The sequence below is a fragment of the Watersipora subatra genome, chromosome 4 (genome assembly GCF_963576615.1).
Source record: "Watersipora subatra chromosome 4, tzWatSuba1.1, whole genome shotgun sequence".
Lineage (NCBI taxonomy): Eukaryota > Metazoa > Bryozoa > Gymnolaemata > Cheilostomatida > Watersiporidae > Watersipora > Watersipora subatra.
In genome coordinates, this window is record NC_088711.1 from 15428250 (window position 1) to 15449364 (window position 21115).

Sequence of the window (21115 nt, forward strand, 5' to 3'; positions counted from 1 at the left end):
TGGTGAAAAGGACACTTTGTGCTACCAATATTACCAAACTAGTTGAAGCGGTGTCACAGCATGTCTTGTTCTTTCCGGAATGTTCTAGTAACGGTCCTTTGTTTATGAAATAATAAGGTTTTTGTCACTGACATTCCGTAAACAACTAAACCACCTTTTTAAAAACAACCGAATGCTAATTATATCTGGCCAGTGTTTAAAGTGATTGGTAAAGCATTTAGTCTAAATTCTCCTGTTCAAGTCTGCATGCAGTGGGTGATATTATTCAGGCCACTGGAGAAAGGATGAAGCATCTTGGCAAGCTGCCACGTTGACCTGGACGCGATGTGTCAAATACTGCAACCAGGTTGGTGATTATTACTTACACTTAACATAACCTTCCCGTATGACCTGCAGTTTACAAAGTTGTAATTTCCAAATTAGTTTTTGAATATCAAAATAGGTGTATGTTAGAACAAATATTCTTATACCCATTCACCGTATTTTGTTTAATCTGTTCCTCAGATCAAATACTTATTGAAAATTATGCATGAGATTATCTATGGCATTAAATTTCATTAAAAAGACTATATGAATAACTAAGTGAAAACTAAATTACTGTAAAACCTCTAATTGAACGTCATGGCACTCTATTTTTCAATCCTCCTTCTATAGTGGCGGTCGATTGGAGGGGACGTTCAAATAGAGGTTGGCGGTGTTTTTTTTTAAATGGCTTGTCAGAATTTGGGAAAGATAAATTTAGCCATTTTAAGGGCGAAGCGAATGCCGCCTGTATTTTGCTATCTTTTTCCGGTGGAGCCATATTAAACCTTTTGAATACGGTGAACCCTTGTTTATCGCGTGGTATACGTTCTAAAAATAACCCGCAATAGGTGAAATCCGCAAAGTAGTCAGCTTTATTTTTTACTGTGATTTTACAATGCAATACTGAACTGCAAAATGAACCAAAAAATAAAACCTCTTTTCAGGCCCAACATGTGTTAAAGAAATAGAAATATTAACATTTTCTTACAAATAACTATAATGGTTTAAAGAACGGTGTTGTATTTTATATAGTAATGAATACAACGTAGAAAATATTGTCACTCACATATTTCACAGTCCCTCCAGCTGCACCTCTTCGTCTTGACTCCGCTGCGCTGTAGCGTCTTTTTCTACTGAAGGCTGCGCAGGGGTCTTTCTCCGAGAGAAGAACATTGAGAACGACAGAAAAATTGTGAATGTAAATTTAGCAGAATGTACAGAAACAAAAACTGTTGGCATGATGTAATGAAAAACCAATATAAACCTTTTTCACTTCTAGACAACAGTAACGCCCCTGAGCCAATCAGGATTCACTGTAAAAAATAAAGCGCTGTAAAAAATTCCGCAAAGCAGCGAGGCCGCGATAGGTGAAGTGCGATATAGCGAGAGATCATTGTACAATAAATCTGCTAACTTACATGTACCTCTAACTTGTCAAATATATCTCAATAAATATGCTTTGAGATACCGAGAAATATTTCTACCAGTTGATATCTAACGCTTGCAATTAATCTGCATTGTTATTATAGCCTGTGTCCTTGTTTGCAATTTGTTGGTATTTGCAATTTTTATTTTCTTCTCAATTTGAAGACATATTTTTATTTCATACTTATATTTAACAGTGTCGCATAAAATCTTATTGCACTCTTTGATATGTTTGCTACAGTTTACTGCCAAAACTAGCTTTTTATGTGCAGTAGAAGTGTAGAGTTACTAGCATCAATCCAAAGCTTTTACGCGCTGCAATTAGCCCAAATGCAACACGTAAAAGTTTGATTGCTAAACATATTCTCTGGCCCGAAACTTGCAAACCGTTTTTATGTGCATGTTGTTTGACCACGTTAAACAAGGAACCACTATTAGCCTGAGACAGTAATTATTTCTATGGCATTGCTTTGAAAGTTCATCTACCATCATAAATTTAAACCATTTTGTTATATACATGTATGTAGGCTAATTCAATGTAAAAAGACTGCGTTAAACAAGGAACTACTATTAGCCTGAGACATATATTAATTTTCACTATGATGCTGTTTTCAAAGTTCATCTACCAACGTAAGTTTAAACCGTTTTATATACTGTAGGTACACGTACTTCGAAGTATCAAGACCGCGTTAAACAAGGAACTACTATTAGCCTAGAGAGGTTATTGATTATTTCTAATGTGTTGCTTTCAAAAAAAGTTGAAAAGCTTTAGAGTTGGACAACGAGAGAATTGATTGTTATTAATGTAAACGATTCATTATTAATATGATTTTGTGAACATTTGTCTACTGATCACTTGACATTATGGGTTTATAAAGATCAAAGATAGTCAAGGTGGCGGTCAAATGGAGGTGGCATTCAAATAGATGGTGGCGCTCTATTTTTCAACCCTGCCCCCGTAGTGGCAGTCAAATAGAGGCGGCGTTCAAATAGAGGTGGCGTTCAATTAGAGAATTTACGGTATACAAAAGAACTTGGATTAATATGGTAGAAACTAATAAAAGAGAGATTTATACCGTTTAGCTTGAGTGATACAGGAGACATGAGGGGAGTAGGTGCATGTATGAAGCTACTTTAGGCTAGAAGAATTTTAAATTAACGTGACTTGTTCATACTCTTCCTCTTATCATGTCTGGCCTTTTTTCTTTCAGTAGCTCCAGGCTTCCTTTCACTATACCTTACTTTCACTTCCTTATGATAACTTCTACACAGATTTCTAGATCTTTTAAGGAATTTACCTGAAGATGTTTGATCATGTTTTATATGATTTCTTGCTTGAATTCTTTAAAATCCGCATCCTTTTCTCATTATTTTTAAATGATATCGCTCGTACTAGTCCTGTTGGTTTCAACAGTTTTAAAGCTATAAAACAAGTGAAACGCTGTTTGAACATTATTTGTTAACATATTTGAACATGTTTGAACATAATATTTGAACATGGTAGAACTAAGCTATGTGAAGGAGAACTGCTAACATACGGTACACACTGATTTATAGAACTGCGTTGTTTTGAGAAACTTTGCCTTTTGTGAGTTGAAAAATATTTTTGTTGGTGAAGCAAATTTTTTTTTAATTTAACGTAATGTTACATACAATTGGTTTGTTGAGCAAAACACAAGTTGATGTTTGACAGTATCTTTGTAAAATTCATTGTTTTGTCAAGGTACTTTTAAAGTAGTTAACACAAATTAGTTATTCTGTTTTTGCTCATATTTGCAGGGTGTAACTAGGAAAGACATCATGCATTCTCTATACATAAAATCCTTATAAAGGAAAAATGTTCACTTTAGATAATTTTAATCCAAAGGGATTCCTCATATGAGATCATTAAAAATAGTAGCAAGTTATGATTCGGCTGAACAAACCATAGCAGACGATGGTTATGGAACCTCAATGAATAATACATTACTGACATTAAAATATTTAAAATGCATAAGTTTAAAAGGCTTAAAAAAAAAGCAAAACAAACTCAAATCAAAATATGATACGCATCAGCTCCCATTATTACAGAAATGCATAAAAATTGTGGCAAATCTAGTTACTAGCATCATCATGTTGAGCAGACAACTCCTTCTATGGCTAACCTCAGCAGCTTTACGATTTCTCATCTTAGCTTTGTCATATCCTGATTTTTTAGCTGTCATCTTAAGCCTTGTATTACATAGAAATTACCTGTCCTCAACTAGCTGGCATATTTTAGGGCTAAGGTACAAACCCAGTCATCTGCGACACAGATTCCTCTGATTCCTTCCAAAAGTGCATCAATTACCATATACATGTACAGTGAAAAGCAGAGAGCGCAACTACACGTCAACAGGGTGATGTTTGTTTAATTTTTTCAAACACTTTTTCAGTGCCTCTGCAGTTTTAGCACAGTACATCAGTAGCCTCAGCTCGTGCCCAACTCTCTGCTCCTAACGCGCAAACAATAAAACAGATGAGATAGAGTGGACCCCACTGTACGACACCAATTCGTTCAAGTGTTAGTATTGTAAAACGAAAATGTCGTATAGAGGAGTACAGAAACCCATGGTAATTATCTAAAGCAAACACCCTGAGAAAAAAACATTAAATTTTTATATGTGTGTTGTACATATTAAAAATTAGTAACAAAATAGTATATTAACCTGAGTAATTACGTATAGTTAAATAGAGTAACTTTGGTGTATTTAGTATTTATGAGCTGCTTATGATTATGTTTATGATTCCTACTTCTTCCTTTAATGTCGCTACCAATCTCAGGACACACGGCTAATGAATTAAAGTTATATATGTAGTTATATAATTATATACGTATAATGAGTTTAAGTTTATAGTAAATATTATATTATATATTAACCCTTTAACTGCGCTCTATTCATTGTGCCAAGTGTTTCAGCTTCATATTTTTTTCACTCAAAACTTGGCATGTAATATTGGTTCTTACACTGTTATTACTTGGTCTATTTAGCCCAAAACAAACAATACATTAATAAAACCCTTTCAACAACAAAATATGACCAATAGTACTTGTCTCGGGTGACCTTATAGCAAACCACATGATGTCGAATACAATAAAGCCTGTTTTATTAGAATAATACAAATGTTTGAGCTCAAGTTCATATTTCATAAATGCTAACCATTTAATTTTCCTGCTAGAAGTGTTTAAGATAATTTGAAAACAGTTTGGACATAAATTAAATTAAATCGAATAAATTAATGCAGAGTTGCACAATGTAATATGAATATATAGCAAACTGGAAATAAAACTTTTAAAAAATGTAACATCGTCTAAAAAAGGAATTTGTATCATTCAAAATATGATTATTAGAAGCAGAAATTTCTTAAAATTTAAGACAATGAGCCTTCAAACAAAGAAATGTTTTGAATTTAAACTAAAAGACATTGTAACAACGTCAAACATAAAACAACTTACAAAAACGTATGTTTTTTATAGAAGTGAATGGTTTCGGGTTATTGACTTTTAAAAAAACATTATTTTTCCTATTGATGAGAAAAACAACTACCAAACAAAATAGCGTTTGTCTAAACATTTCATAAATGTATAGAGCTTTATACTGTATTGAAAATCAGAATAAAAAAGCTGTGACGAAGTTCTGAAAGTGTCGAAAAATTTTAAAAGTGTTTGCAACATCGCAATCAAATTGATGCTATTTTGCCGTCATACATTTCTTTTACCACTATTAATTCAGTACTCATCCTAACTGTTTAAAACTGCTTCATAGGCAAGCTAAATATATTTCTCCTGTGAATATATCAGGTTTGCAAATACTTTGTAATCATATTATGTCCATTCACCAATTGTCAAGTTCCATCAATTTTGAGCCACTGCAGATTCGCAGAAAGGCGAAATTGGCACTCTGGTCATTTATGCGTTTGTGTCAAAATGGGAAAATGGCACCCAAATGATTAAACGCTAAAATACACAATAAATTGTCACTTTCACTTATGACTAATTTTTATTTCACTCAAGCATTTTTAATATCAAGCATTTACGAAACACGAAGAAAACTGAGCTGAGAGAGGGAGAGAGGGAGAGAGGGAGAGAGGGAGAGAGGGAGAGAGGGAGAGAGGGAGAGAGTGAGAGAGGGGGAAAGAGGGAGAGAGGGAGAGAGGGAGAGAGGGAGAGAGGGAGAGAGGGGGAAAGAGGGAGAGAGGGAAAGAGGGAGAGAGGGAGAGAGGGAGAGAGGAAGAGAGGGAGAGAGGGAGAGAGGGGGAGAGGGGGAGAGGGGGAGAGGGGGAGAGGGGGAGAGGGGGAAAGAGGGAGAGAGGGAGAGAGGGAGAGAGGGAGAGAGGGAGAGAGGGGGAGAGGGGAAGAGGGGGAGAGGGGGAGAGGGGGAAAGAGGGAGAGAGGGAGAGAGGGAGAGAGGGAGAGAGGGAGAGAGGGAGAGAGGGGGAGAGGGGGAGAGGGAGAGAGGGAGAGAGGGAGAGAGGGAGAGAGGGAGAGAGTGAGAGAGGGAGAGAGGGAGAGAGTGAGAGAGTGAGAGAGGGAGAGAGGGAGAGAGGGAGAGAGGGAGAGAGGGAGAGAGTGAAAGAGGGAGAGAGGGAGAGAGGGAGAGAGTGAGAGAGGGAGAGAGGGAGAGAGGGAGAGAGAGAGAGAGGGAGAGAGGGAGAGAGGGAGAGAGGGAGAGAGGGAGAAAAGGAGAGAGGGAGAAAAGGAGAGAGGGAGAAAAGGAGAGAGGGAGAAAAGGAGAGAGGGAGAAAAGGAGAGAAGGAAAAGGCAGATAGAGAGAGCATCGTATCTCTTTTAGAAGTTGTGGGAGGGATTTTAGCAAATAGCACATCGGCATCTTCGTTATTCTGAGTATGCAGCACACCGACTGCCAAATTTCAATTTTGAGAAGCATTTTGGTTGATATCATATGGCGAAAAAAATGCCATAATAAGGGGACGAAAAAACATCGTGTTATACATAATAAGGAAAAAACTTGTTGGGCATAGTAACTCGGGGTTGCACTGTCGTATGATTCAAGGGGCGTAGTAACCCAAGGTTGCGCTGTAGTATGATTCAAGGGGCGTAGTAACCCAAGGTTGCGCTGTTGTATGATTCAAGAGGCGTAGTAACCCAGGGTTGCTCCGTAGCATGATTCAAGAGACGTAGTAACCCGGGGTCGCACTGTAGTATGAATCAAGGGGCATAGTAACCCAGGGTTGCACTGTAGTATGATTCATGAATATGAGCTCTCACCAGCTCATATGCATGCAGAAATCCTTCGCTATAAGAGAACAAAGATAAAAGATGTTGAATGGAAAGTTACTTAAATTTGTGTCATAGATCTATAAAATGGAATAATGTTTAAATCACCAAATACACCTTTGGCAGAGTTTTGCAAAAGCAAAAATTAAATTTTCAATGAAAGAAATCAAAACCATTGAAAAAAAACTAGAAAATTCTTTTCATAAAAATCTTATAACATCAGTTTAATTAGCCCTAATATTATTATATATAGCAAAACTCGGAAAGCAGAAAAATTATAAAATATCGAAAGAAAGTCACGTATCAGTTTAATTACTTGTTTTTAATTTTTACTAAAACTTCTCAATCTTATCTCCTTAGTTCTATTTATATTTAATAAATGATGTATTTCAGATACGACAGGCTCGCTCAAGGCTAATCAAAAGTTTTAAACAAACTTGACAACAAATAATTAGACTTTGCTTGATGAACTTTTCAGACATTCAGCTGTTACTTCATCCTTTACTATCTGACATACCCTCTATATTCATCCTTTACTATCTGACATACCCTTTATATTCATCCTTTACTATCTGACATACCCTCTATATTCATCCTTTACTATCTGACATACCCTCTATATTCATCCTTTACTATCTGACATACCCTCTATATTCATCTTTTCCTATCTGACATACCCTCTATACTCATCCTTTACTATCTGACATACCCTCTATACTCATCCTTTACTATCTGACATACCCCCTATATTCATGTTTTGTTGTCTTTTTTCTGCAGTTTCTCTCTTCTACTACATACCTCAAGCTATGAATCCATAAAAAGATTAAACATAAAAATATTTTGTAATTAAGAATTATGTTTTGTTCATAATGATATTAAACCATTGTCATGATGGCAGGTTTTTTGGCCTCATAGAAAACAATGTAAATTTGGAGGAAGAATGGCGGTCGAGAAAGTGTGAAGCGCATGCATAATGATTTGGGAGACGGCGAGGGATATCTCAAGAGGACGCGAATGTGAAGTCTCAATATCTTATCTTTCACTGATATTCGTAGCTAGATAAGTACTAACTCAGAGGATTTCTTGTCATCTACTGCCCTCTTGCATATGAGTTTCGGTTACCTGCAAACGTTTTGATTTTATCAACTTGTTATAAGCAGTGCAAAGGTTTGTAACATGCCATCAGAAGGCAGTATAGAGTCTGGTAAAAAAGAAGCATTTCTCAGATTTGCTCTTGGAGGTATTTCAAACTGCGTTGGATCAGCAAGTAAGTGATGCTTGTTTTGACATGTGATTGCTTGCACCAAGCAGATTGATCTGTCTGTTTATAATGCGCAGCTGGAGGTATGTGATGGATTGCTTGTCACTCAAAACATGTGAAATTTCCTGCTCACGACATCAACCCTTCTCAATGTTTGTCAAAAACCTTTAGTTGTAACCATCTGGTCTTTTGTTTAGAAACTGTTGCATGGCAGGAAGCTCCATATCCTCAGTTGTTCTCTCTCAGAGTCAGTCAATCCATTACAGATCTTTTTATGTATCCGGAGCGATGAGTTTAATTGCTTCGAACTTTATATTACAAGTAGAGGCTGATTAGTCAGTTAGTAATAAGTAAAGCTTGATACGTTTTCCTAAAGGAAATGTACACTGTATTACCTCATTACTGTTTGTTCCTTCCTCAGACCAACACTGTAGACAGATTATATCATACTCTCGGTCAACAAAACTGGTTTATGGTGGTATGAAAGACATTTTTGTTACTGCTGCCATAAAGTTTAAAATGCCTGCAGCAGCCTTACAGGTTTATAATCAGCCAATCAGCACAGTTTACGTCCTGAAATTACCAAAATGTTTAGAACAGAAATCTAGTTCATAGAAATCATTTCGCAAAACATTATTGATCAAAAACAGTTTCTCGTTGTAATGCACCTTATCATTTGCAGCTAGTCAAGTGTTGGTGCTGGATGAATGGAGCTTCTTTAGCTTAAAATCAGAATTGTGTTAGCACTAGAGCTGATATAAGTTGATAGACTGATTGGAGGTTGCAGGTGATTAGCATATCTATGATCACAGCCTACTTTAACCACCTGCAGTCTGGTGAAACAAATATAACTAAGCTAATTATAAAAATGACAGTAGCTGGTGAATTGTAGACGTTAGGTAATATATTTACTATTTCCAATGTATTCCTGGCCTTTTGGTGAATGGGAGAATTTCTGAGACTATTATTAGATAGTTGCAACATGAATTACATTCGTGCAAAGAGTTTTTGATATAAATCTGCCAGCAAACCTTTTATTTCTTATATTTATTTTAGCTAATCAGCTGTATTTAAACTGTTTAAATAGCTTTGGGAATGTTTAATTACGTATATTTGGTCTAAAACTTATCTGGAAAGTCTTTCTTCACTACAAATCTGTCTCGCAGTGTCATGTGCCTTTGTTTAAAATACTTTTGGTTCTAATTTTTTGTTTTTGTATATAGTTAAATATTTTTGAAGTAAAATATATACTATAATATACATAGTATATATTATATTTATTATGTTATATATACTATGATGTATATTATAGTACATGTATATATATATATATATTTTTTTTTTTTTTTTTTTTTTAAGACACCAACTGATAGGAGCAGATTTATATATGTTTAAAGCAAATTTATGGTGATTGGCTAACAGCTCCGTACTCTATATATTTTACATTATAGTATTGATTTATTTGTTTTATTTATAATTGATTCCATTTATGGATATAATGTTTACCATAATTCACTAATGCCTACAAGTCATTGGGACAGACTTGCTTAAAGCCCGGTTGTGGTTGATGCGATTATCTCATCTAAATCACGTGTTTGTTATAAAAGACTGCAGATTTGTCCAAAGTTCTGATGATTATCGTAAGCTTCAATGTGTTTTATAGCTCTGTAGAATCATTGGGTTATTTTTATAGCTATAGAATTATAAAATGTCTCAGCATTCACTTTATTGAGAGTCAAATGAGGGAACTCTTACTACATGCAGGCTTCATGGGTCATTGAGAAGGCAAATCCTATCTGTGTTGATTTTTAGTTTACAAATTAGTTGTAATTCTTTACTATAATAGGAGCTGTTTCTATGCATCTGTCTGAAGCCAAGGTTGAAATTTTGAAAAAATATTGCTTCATATGAGATTTGAACCCTCTACATTCAGCTTAGCGACCTGACACTCTACCACTACAATTATTGTACATACACTACGCTGGTAGCTTTTCACTCGCGTTATTGGCGTGCCTGATGATCTCTCATGGCACACTAGACTTCCAGGGTAGCAGTTGGTTATAAAATTGAGTTGTTTGATACTTTTTTACATCTCCAAGTTAAGTTTGCCTAACAATTATTAACAGACCTATAAATTCACATTTAAAAGTTTCAACTAATATTGTTAAATATGCTGCAGAGCACATTTACCAAATGAAGTTTAATTACCAACAAAATTTTAACTTGTTTAAAATAAAAAATGAATGAACATTAGAATTTCTGTTTGCATTGTAAGCTGTTAGCAAGATAATATTTTGTCAATAGTCAAATAGCAGCACCAAACAAATTAACCTGAATGAGAATGATTTGATTTTTACAAGAAACGAGTATATTTACTGATTATATACTTCATGTGAGCTAACTGGTCAGTGAAACCTTTTCTACTTGCCAAAAGACTGTATGTCACACTTCCAGGAAACACTGACAAGGCAGCCAGTGCCCAAAGCTCGCTTTATGTTGATTTCTCAAATACCATGTTTTTTTTTCAAATATCTTTTTACAAAAACTATCTTTTTTCAAAAAAAATTTACAAAAAATGATTGGCTGTTTGATTCTGACAGTGTAGTTTTATATTTGAGAAAATATATTGTCAACCCTGAGCTGACTGATGCGAGTCAAATATTGAGCCTATGATTTCTACCAAAAAAGCTTGTTGACGCAAACTAAGGCCATGTATGTATAACTTAGACATCAGAGACACTTGTTTTAGTTAACACTCTGCTCCAAGTTCTGTTGTTTTCATGTCCACTCAAATCTTTAACATGAAATTAATCTATTTTAATTTTTGCTTTGCATATTGAAATCATCGTACATTTGAGTGTATAGAAACAAGTTGTGTGGATTAATTCCATAGCCCAAAAACCTAACGATAAATGCTTACGGTGCTTACATCTAGAAACTAAACAAATTTATTATATAAAACTATATGAGGAGCTAAACTTTACGTAAGAAGGTAGATAAAATAAAGTAATAATCATTATAAAAGTTGTTTATTGTTGCTAAGGAACGGCAAATTAAAATATAGCCTTGGGGACGTAGAAGACAATGGGGCATATATATAAAACTCACAATAATAATACAAAGTTTGTCTAATTTAGACTACGAGAACTTAAAACTGAAGTAACTTATTTGCACTTTTTTGTTCTTGTATTGTTTTTTTGTATCATTTTATTAATACTATCATAGCCAGCCTCTATCCTTTCACTCATTTCTAGCTTACGTAAGTATGCGGCAAGAACGACACGCAGGTGCAAATGTAAAAAAACACACTTTCATAAACTGGCTCTAACCAGCATCCTGACTTGTGTTTATTGCAAGCATGCTTAGCAGTTTCACCGCATCTACTGATCACATGACTCAATAGATTACTGGAGCCACCAGTCTTACTGAACCTGACAATACTGGCTTACTAGTCTTACTGGTTTATGAACAAAAAATAACAATTTTCATAATAAGTTTGAGCATTTGTGCTTTGATCAGGAAGTGACTGCATTGGTCTGTTAATCCATCAATTATGTAAAATAAAATTATTCTTGTTTCTGTTTTCTGCCCCTAAAGTAGCAACTTCTATCTTAGGTGCTTTTAGCTTCGTTAGCATTCGTCTCCCCTTTGCGAGTTTGTTCATTCATTTCGAGTCTCAGCTATAAGTACCATGTTTAGTCTTAATTGTTGAAAGAATATGATAATATAATAATAATGTATAATAATAACATCTTTCATCAATCTTTTAGTTCTTCATCAATCTAGTTGACCATCTTCTATAGTTCTATTCTGTCACAGCAATAGTAAGAGTTGCTCTCTCTCTCTCGCTTTACTTCAGTGTCTATATTCAGAACTCAAACTATTACCCTCTAATTACTTTTAATTTAATTAAAATTTCTTTTGATATGACAGCATTTTTATTGACAGCAAGGTTTTGCTTGTTAGTGTAATTATTGTCTGCAATAGATATAAGCTCTAATTTCAAGACTATTTATTATTGGAAAATGCGTACTGATATTAGATCATTAATATCATTATACTAAATTATATATATAATTTAATACGTTATATAAATTCTATCGAGGTGATATTAAATCCTTACCTATTATCATATTTGTAGCAAAAATGGATATTAAAAGGATCATTAAAATCTTTAATGTTTCTTTTCTGGTTGTTTACAGACAGACCACACATTCCATTCTCGATAATCACAGTTTTGAATGACTTGGAATTTAAGGCGTAAACCAGTGATAGATTCATGTAATAAACGCTGATATTTGATTGGTTATTAACAATGAGCAGAATAATTATGCTTAAATTTAGTATAAGTAGTATATCTGTAACAGCAGAGTGCTGTGATCAGGGCCGTAGCGATAGACCTCTCGGCCACCACGGTCGTAGGACTGAACCTTTGAGATACCGAGAAAGGCCTGGCCAACGGTAAAAACTTGGACTATCGAGAGGAAAGCCGAGGAACCAAAAAGAAATCATGTATAGAACAAAAATAGAAGCATAGCCTAGACTGTAAATATAAATATAAAAGGAGGAGGAATCGTTTGTTGAAGCAAAGTCGTACTGCGCACACGCTCTCTGCATGTATGTTCTTGGTAGATTCCTTTCATGCGTGCATACTTATATTTATTCAGTAAATATATATTTAGTTGGCACTTAACGGCTCGGTGGTGTTGTTTGACTGCCTTGTGGAGAATAAAGAGAACTGGCAGTTTCCTTTCCATATCTTATTATAGTAAATGTGTTGTAAATATTTAGCTAAATCATTTAACTTAGTAATTATATTTGTAAACAAGACAGCAACCCAGGTTCAGTGTTTGGGTGAGTATTTATGATCAATAGACTAGCGGTTCAAGTAACCAATGAACTAAATTCGAGTCACTGAAGTTACATTGGTAGTCCTAGGAAGGGCATCCAACCACAATTAGTCCTAAATTCTCAGACTCTGCCCAGAAGTAAAACTCTGAAAGGTGGCTTTGTCACCAGGGTATCAGACTCCAAACTCTCCATTAGTTTTGGGTGTCAACAAGACAGATTTTGCGATTGGGCTTACCAACTATCATATCTTGTTTGACGTAGCCATGCATCCAATGGACCTAATGAAGACCAGACTGCAGCTGGACAATGAGCTATCTGGTAAGATGAACATATTCAAGGAGAGGTATTACAAAGGACCAATCAGAGGTGCAGTTCAGGTGGCAAGAGACGAGGGTATACTGGGTTTGTATAAAGGGTAAGGTCAATATGTCGTTTCTCTATTGTCGAGTCTTTAGATATCAGCTTATTCTAAGATTATCTTCATTAATTGCGGCTTAATTCTTAAGGTGGTGCATGAATACTGTTTTTTACATTGTGGTTTCTGATGGCTTATGCTTCATTGCTTACAAGAAATACTATTCTGTTTTAATGAATAGTCACATAGGCCACCTGCAACAAATATATATATATATATATAAGTTCTTGCTACGTAATTGTATCACTTAACTATTTGGCTTTTGGCTTCTGTACACTCATCCAATTATCAGCTTATCTAACTCTGCATAGCAGCATATTTATTACTGGTGTAGAAAATTCATTTTAGACATTTTATCTGAAGAGTGTGATACTTATTGTACCACATGAAACTATTAGTAATAAAATGTTTAACTTATAGAGTGAAGTTCCACTTATACATATTTTATAATTTAGCTCTGATTTATCATTGAGCACTCTGTAACGAACTGTGCAGCATCTACTTTGTCTATATATATATATATATATATATATATATATATATATATATATATATATATATATATATATATATATATATATATATATATATATATATATATATAGTATGTTGATGTTATGTTTATGTTTGTGAGTTTATCATCATCTTAAGATAATAGAGTTATACAACATGTTCACGTTTATATATACTAATACTGTGGCAGTCCTGTGTACCATGAGAGATCACCATGAGTAATCAGTAGTTGCATAATTTCTCCTTGGCATAATTATGGCGTTAGAGTGGTGTAGTGATTAGCGCGTTGGTCTGTTAAAAGGAGTATTGAAGTTCTATTCTTGTGTGTGTGGCAATCCTTTTCCTAAGGCTCTCATCACGGCTACAGATGAAGGGGGATGGACAGACACTGCTCATATTATAGTACAGATTGCAAAAGCAAAATAGTTTGAGAAAAATATTACAATATTATTCAAGCTATGATAACTTCTTCATATATGGTGCAGATAATTCTATGCTTGCAATAAATTATCATGTCTGCCTAGTAGTAGAGGGCCACTAGAGGGACCACGGCAGTTTTGATACCCAAGTATTGCTAGTTTAACTTAGTAATCTGACCTTGTAATTCGACTTTGTAGTCCGATCATGTAGTCCGACCTTGTGCAGAAAGTAAACATTCAATTGGTTTCAAATCTGGCAATCCGAGTTATAATCCAAACTAAGGTAGCTTTGGCATGCTTCAAGTAGCTGTCAGCATAAGATATTCGATCAACAAACTTATTGCTGCTTTTCATACCATAGACAGGAATCTCAGTCTACCAAACCTTCTGGAGGCTTTCTGTCTACACCGATAAAACAAACCAGTATATCATGAAGTCTTGGGCTAAAATAACATAGAAAGTAGTAAGTTCTAGTAACTGCTTCAATTAACATAACCTCTAAACAAGCATACAAACTTTTATTAGGGCAGTTGAAGTTCTCAGTGTAATTGTCTGCCCATTTTACAAGTGTGCACAATTTTCATTCCACAGACTGTCAGCTTCTATGTTAAGGGAACTATCATATAGTTCAATACGCTCTGGAACGTATGAGCCAATCAAAATAATTATGGGAGGTACAGATCGACATGACACGCCGATGCATGTGAAGATGAGAGCAGGTGCCCTCGCAGGTAACATACTGTTTATAGGGAATGAGATACATTCATTTTATTTCAGGCTATAATATCTTTAAGCTTCATCTCAGCAAAGACACGTTAGTTGAGCTCCCAAACTTGTTTACTGCTTTCAATTGATCAAAAAATATTTAGAAAGAAAAAGTTAATGTAGTCAATAGGAGTTGTAGACTCCTTGGAATATTTCTACGACCAGAGTCTTATAAAGGATATAGTCGGCTAAATCCGTAGGCTGGTTGAGAGACTAGGACTAGCAAAAAGCGAGTCGTGTCAATGTTAGATGTATTGTAGTCTCACGTAAGCTCGGATGGCTGAGTAGAAAGCAAACAAGAGAAAAATAACACCTTTACATCAATTGAATTATATTCATTTATCTTTTGCCATTTCTCATGCAATCTGTAACTTTAAGGTTTATGTGATGCCGTATCGTATATGACACAAGTCACATTGCTGCACAATATTGTATTTGTGAGTAAATTTTAGCTCAACTCAAATGGGCAAGCACTCAGATTAACAATCTTGCAAACTATAATTTGTGATTAGGTTACAGAGATGTCATGCAGCGCCTTTCAAGTCTAGATATAACTAAACATGAGTATCGGTAAGCAGCTGTGGTTCAGCGGCTAGGGCTCTAGCTTATGATCAATAGATCAGAGGTTCGAGTCACATAAGAACCATTAGTGGAGTTAAAAAAGGCATCCAACCACAAACTCCCCTGTGCCAAGTTGGTTCATGGGCGGCTAAACCAGCTCCTCTATCTGCGTTCTAGTGTGGATGGGGAGGGCGGTTAGCACCCCGGCAGGACTAAAAACAAAACTCAAAAAACTAAAATAAAAACAAAGAGTGGAGGAGCTCCTCTGTGAGCCAATGACCAGCTAACTAAATATGGTATATCAATAAAAAACACTCAACAAAAAGCATTTTTTTAAACATACCATGAACAACCATGGTTATAGGAAATTATGATGAACCAAGATTCCCTATGTTCTCACAGAACACGGGACTTATAAAAAAATAATTAGGTATAAATTTTATTCGTAAGACGCCTTTACAATAAAATTCATACTTTATTTTTACAATCACAAATCTTTGTAAAAATAGAGTTGTCTCCACAGTTGCACTACTCACTTCATATAAAGAAGTACCATGAAATCTGTATTTCTGAGGATATCTATAAAATACATGTACAGTATCGCGCACCTCACTGTGGTCTATGTGTGCTGTCACTTTTCTATAGACACTCTGAGTATCGACAGGCAGGCAGTAATGCAACTCAAATAATTTATAGTTTAGTTAGCTGCCCTTCAGGACTTGAAGTAGCGAGTTAAAGGGGAATGAAGCATGTGCAATGTTTACACAGTGAATTAAGTCAGCATGCTCAGTGTTAGTGGTAAAGCTATCCATGATATACATACCTACATTGTAACTCATATATTGGCAGGTTTATTTGGAAGTGCCTTTACCACCCCAACGGACATCGCTAAAGTTCGTTTGCAAGCAGACGGTGCAAGAGGCAGCCCTCGACTTTATAAAGGGCCTTTTGATTGCTTCCAGCAAGTGTACAGGCAACACGGATGGAAGGGACTTTATACTGGAGCAACTCCGAATGTCATACGAGCAATCTGTCTTACGTCAATGCAGGTATGGGAATAACTCGACCGTCAATTTTTGCACATGAATTGTTATTCACATGAAGTGCGTTTTGGAGTTATATTCCTGCATAAGGAGCTCACATCACTTGAGGTCTGCTAAGGACGCCTGTAAATAATTGAATACAAAATACATATATATCAATCAATTGCTGTTTGTCATATGGAACTACCAAATATTACATTAATTTTATTTTATGTTTTGATTTAATAAATTACACCAGAATATTTAAGAATTTAATCTTTCAAGTTTATCTATTGTTTTATAAAAGAATTTGTAAAAATTCTTAAATATTATATTACATAATACTAACAACATGTTTTTAAAATTTTTGATTGGTATGTATGAAAAGATTACATAGATAAATTTTTATGATCAACTACATATCATAATATTTGAGGAATTGGCCGATTTTTCTAACCAGTTGTATAGGAATTTTATATTTCCGCTTGAGGCAATACTAGCTAAACTAGGTAGATAACCTTTTGTAAGGTATTTGGCTGTATATCGATATAGGTTAGAGCACAACATTGACACGAAATTACACGTATTTCTAGTTCCCAGTGTATGATCACACTAAGCATCTGTTGCTGAACCATAATCTACTATCTGAAGGCCTTCTGCTGCATTTCCTCAGCTCTCTTACAGCCGGCCTCGCCTCAGCCGTAGTTAGCAACCCTGTTGATATTGTGAAGACGAGAATAATGAACCAGAGAGCATCAGGTATGTCCTCGTGTAATGTCCATATTTTAGGGCTTCTCTGTTTAATTGCCTGCAAGCGCGACTAATGGATGCTAGGCTCTGTTCAGTGGTCAATCAGAGAGCTGTACAGGCTTGTTGAACAGTTTTGTTCAGACGTCTGCAAATAACATGAACAGGGCTTTGGCGCTAGCCATGATACTTTCTTTCAAGAACTGACAGATTGAGATTTTCTATGCTGTATTCTGTCTGTGAGGTTATTTCACACTCAAGCACCTGCACTCACGTGTCGAATAATGCTAAACTAAGATTTACCTGTTACCCATTTTACGCTTAATTTTGGAGTTAATTTCTCAAGTAATTTAAAAATTTTCTGGTTGCAGTAGATTTGAATAGTCTAAAATCGTGTAAAGTGATACCAGAGAGAAATCAGGAACAGATGCCTTATTACGTGTGTCCAGCCTATCTACCTCGGTCTGACTCTATATCTCACTGTCTCAGATATTTCTGATAACGACTACTCTTGTGCCGATCTACCTTGTAGATAAATCTGAGAGCAATGGAGAATAAACTAGATGTAGACTGAAGGTCCTTTCATAATGATCAGTGAATATAAATTGTTTATAATGGCAACTGGCCGATGTTACTGACTCCTTAACTAGTTTAGGAGGCGAGGAATGACTCCCTTCTTCATTGGTTGACAAAATTCTTAGATCTTAGACTTTCGTTCTGGTCTGGTATGAACTTGTTGGTCAAAGTTAGATAGTTTCTCCTGCTCACATATCTTCCTTTTTTTAGCCTATTCAAGCTGCTATGACAAAGTTAGTTTTGAAATTTTTAAATTGCACAAGTTACACGCGCAGCTAAATTGAATAAGATCAAAGATTGAACAAGCGCTTTCCAATCAACACAAACTCCAGCTTTCACAGACATCTTTCTACTCTATTACGCTCGTTTATACCGGGAGCAGCACCGCCTTGCTTGTCTAATTATCACACTAAAATTTTAAAAAAATTTAAGTTTCCGAATTGTTGTAATATGTGACAAGTGATATATTTGAATGTTTGAAAGTGATATATATTTATTGTAGCCACTCGTACCAGCTCATTATAATATGAAAGCTAATTGTATTTGATTTTAATTTAAAATGAAAACATGAAAAGTTGATTACTCTTACTTTTAAATATAAATAACCTGAAAGAGTTTTCGAGGTTGTCAATCAGTAGCACCTATAATGGCTGGAATATCTTACCAATTCATTAGTATTAATTATGGCCATTTAGTAACCAACTATGGCACTGAAAGGACATAAGTATAAAAAAAAAGAAACAAATTGAAAAAATTAAAGAAGCCTGTAAAATTTACTCTAACTTTTGATGTTTTTAAAATGTGCATGACCTGACTAGAATACACAATTATTATAGTAATGGAGTTTTTTGTATCTTCCAGCCTCCATCGTAGAAGTTGTCTGCTCAGTCATTCCAAATAATGATTTGGTCATACTTTATTGGTCAATAAAATTTGGTTATTGCATCACGCCTACTCAGGTCATTAGTCATCCAACAAATACAGACAAACAGAACAGTTCTATAGCCGAATATACCAGGTTTCTAAACCCTTCTGCCGTATGTCCAGATGTACCTTCTTAGTATGACTGCTAGCATTCTCCTTATTTTCTGCGCTCTTTGTCTTTTCAACAGATTTCTAAGTTGCTGTTTTAGAGCAATTGTGATGACTAGCAGCACTCTAAGAGCTTTCTAAGCAGATGCCTTGGACCCACAATAAAGCCCTGCCCAGACATTATAAACGAGAGAGTGCATGCAAATGAACCTCTTTAAAAAGTTGGTGTAGAAAGTGAAAGAGAAAAGTTTGCAAGGCGTAAAATTTTGAGATTAAAATGAGCCATTTAATTAACATCTACAATTTTTTTAAATATTTCATTAGTATCATGTTGATGTTATATAAAATAATAAGAATAAATTTTTACCAAAATCTTAAATTTTATGTATGAAAAAAATAGATAAACTAAAATAACTAAATTCTTTAATATTTTAGAATAATCTAATAAATTAAAGTATATAAAAAAAAATTAATGTAATATTTGATAGTATAATTTTATATTTATATAGAGAGAAAATATTTATTGTTTAGCCAGCATTCGTGTATTTAATTCGGCGCTGTTACAGAAGCGAAGTACGTTTCACCCGTGGATGTCTTCATCAAGACTCTGAAGTCTGAAGGACCACTGGCTTTATTCAAAGGAACAACAGCAAGCTGGTTTAGGCTCGGTCCTGCTATGACTGTCTTCTTCATAGTCTATGAGCAATTACGAAATCTATTTGGAGTTAATCCTATATAATACTGAACTAACCAGTAGAAAAACAATCTCCTTGTATTTCGAGCAGAATTGAAAGAGAGAGGCGATGCTCTCGCACAAAGGCCCATTTGTATTTGGGCAAGATCATACTGTCAGATAGCCTTGATTTAAATTCAGGTCACCCTTTTTGTGTAGTCACTCTTCCTAAGGAGTCAATACAGTTAAACTTCTACACAGAAATGCTTCAGATTTTGAAACTGTCACGGTTTGAAGTATTTATTCTATCCAGAATACATTGTACTTCATTCTATTCGTACAACCCAAAAGGTTAATAATAATATATACACATACCATTAAACAGCTGCATTATATAAAACGATGCAAAATACTTTGTGTAAAAACTAAATCAATAAAATAGTAGGTAACTATCAATAAAAGAAATATTTGTTGCTACTTTGGAATCACGCAAGCCAAAGCGTAGCGTTGACAAAATGTAGGCTTGAAAATAGAGAGAATGATCGATATACATTGTATGTGGCATAACTCGCTCAAAATTAGACTCAATAAAATTTGGACGAGTTTAGTTTATATTTAACCTCATTGCTTTTTTTGAAAAAACTTGCAAAAAATTGAGTGCCAGATTTTCAAGAGCATAGGAAAATATTTTAGCTGGATGTTTAACGGTATGCTATAAAATTTATGTGCTGGATCGATTATAAGTAGAGGTTTGGCTGTCTCTCTCTGCGATATGTAATATTTGGAAATTTAGAAATTTCATACGCATTTAAAAAAACTATTCTATATTCGTGTGACGGTTGGGTTCACTCTATGTGAAATTGTGAACATCTAGCTGCAGAACAACTCGCCCTTACTTTTCCTATCTCAATGAGCTGCCTTATGATTGGCTTAGCAATTCACATAAGATTATCTCTGACCTACTCAAAGGTGATGCCGCTGTCCATCTTACATAATGTTATAACTGCTAATAAAAATGGATGGCCAGGAAATACTACCTTTGGCTGATGTTGGTCCCTTGTCTGCATTAGAGCATTAGATTGGTCAAGAGCTCTAGCACTATAATAGGGCTCTCGTTGCAAACATTAGAGAGATGGGAGTAGATTTTTATACTAATAGCGAGCACTAATTGCCTTGTTAATCTATATTCAGTTGTAGCTCTGACATGTGCAGTGCAGCCACTCAAAGGCAGCTACGGCGTGTAACTCGGTGCGCCTTCCTATATGCTGTAGAGAGATGATTTAGTGATAAGGTAATGCGTTATTCATCAGCCTAGACTCGGGTATATTATCGGTGCTTTTCAGCTATGCGTGGCATCTCACCTTAGTTTCACTAAATCTACCAATAAATAAATTATGGGTTGAATCAATTGTTGCAAACTTATCACCTGCGATATATTCACCCAGTCTATCTCTTGGGATTATCTTACCTGAAGCCCTGATCGAGGTACTTCTGATCTGGCATATGCTAGCCTTGGATCGTTGGTAAGTTGCTGAAATTTGTTTTTTGTTACTTTTGAAGTTAGACTTTCATTT

General features: G+C 35.1%; 1 protein-coding gene across 1 annotated transcript; it reads left to right on the forward strand.

Moving 5' to 3' along the window:
- The first annotated feature begins 239 nt into the window (after positions 1 to 239).
- LOC137394660 (mitochondrial substrate carrier family protein ucpB-like) lies at positions 240 to 19793 on the forward strand. Its single transcript, XM_068081419.1, has 6 exons — positions 240 to 346; positions 13080 to 13233; positions 14757 to 14896; positions 16341 to 16540; positions 17107 to 17272; positions 19435 to 19793. The coding sequence occupies exons 1-6, from the start codon at positions 325 to 327 to the stop codon at positions 19605 to 19607; spliced, it is 855 nt and encodes a 284-aa protein (XP_067937520.1). The 5' UTR covers positions 240 to 324; the 3' UTR covers positions 19608 to 19793.
- Positions 19794 to 21115: the final 1322 nt, after the last annotated feature.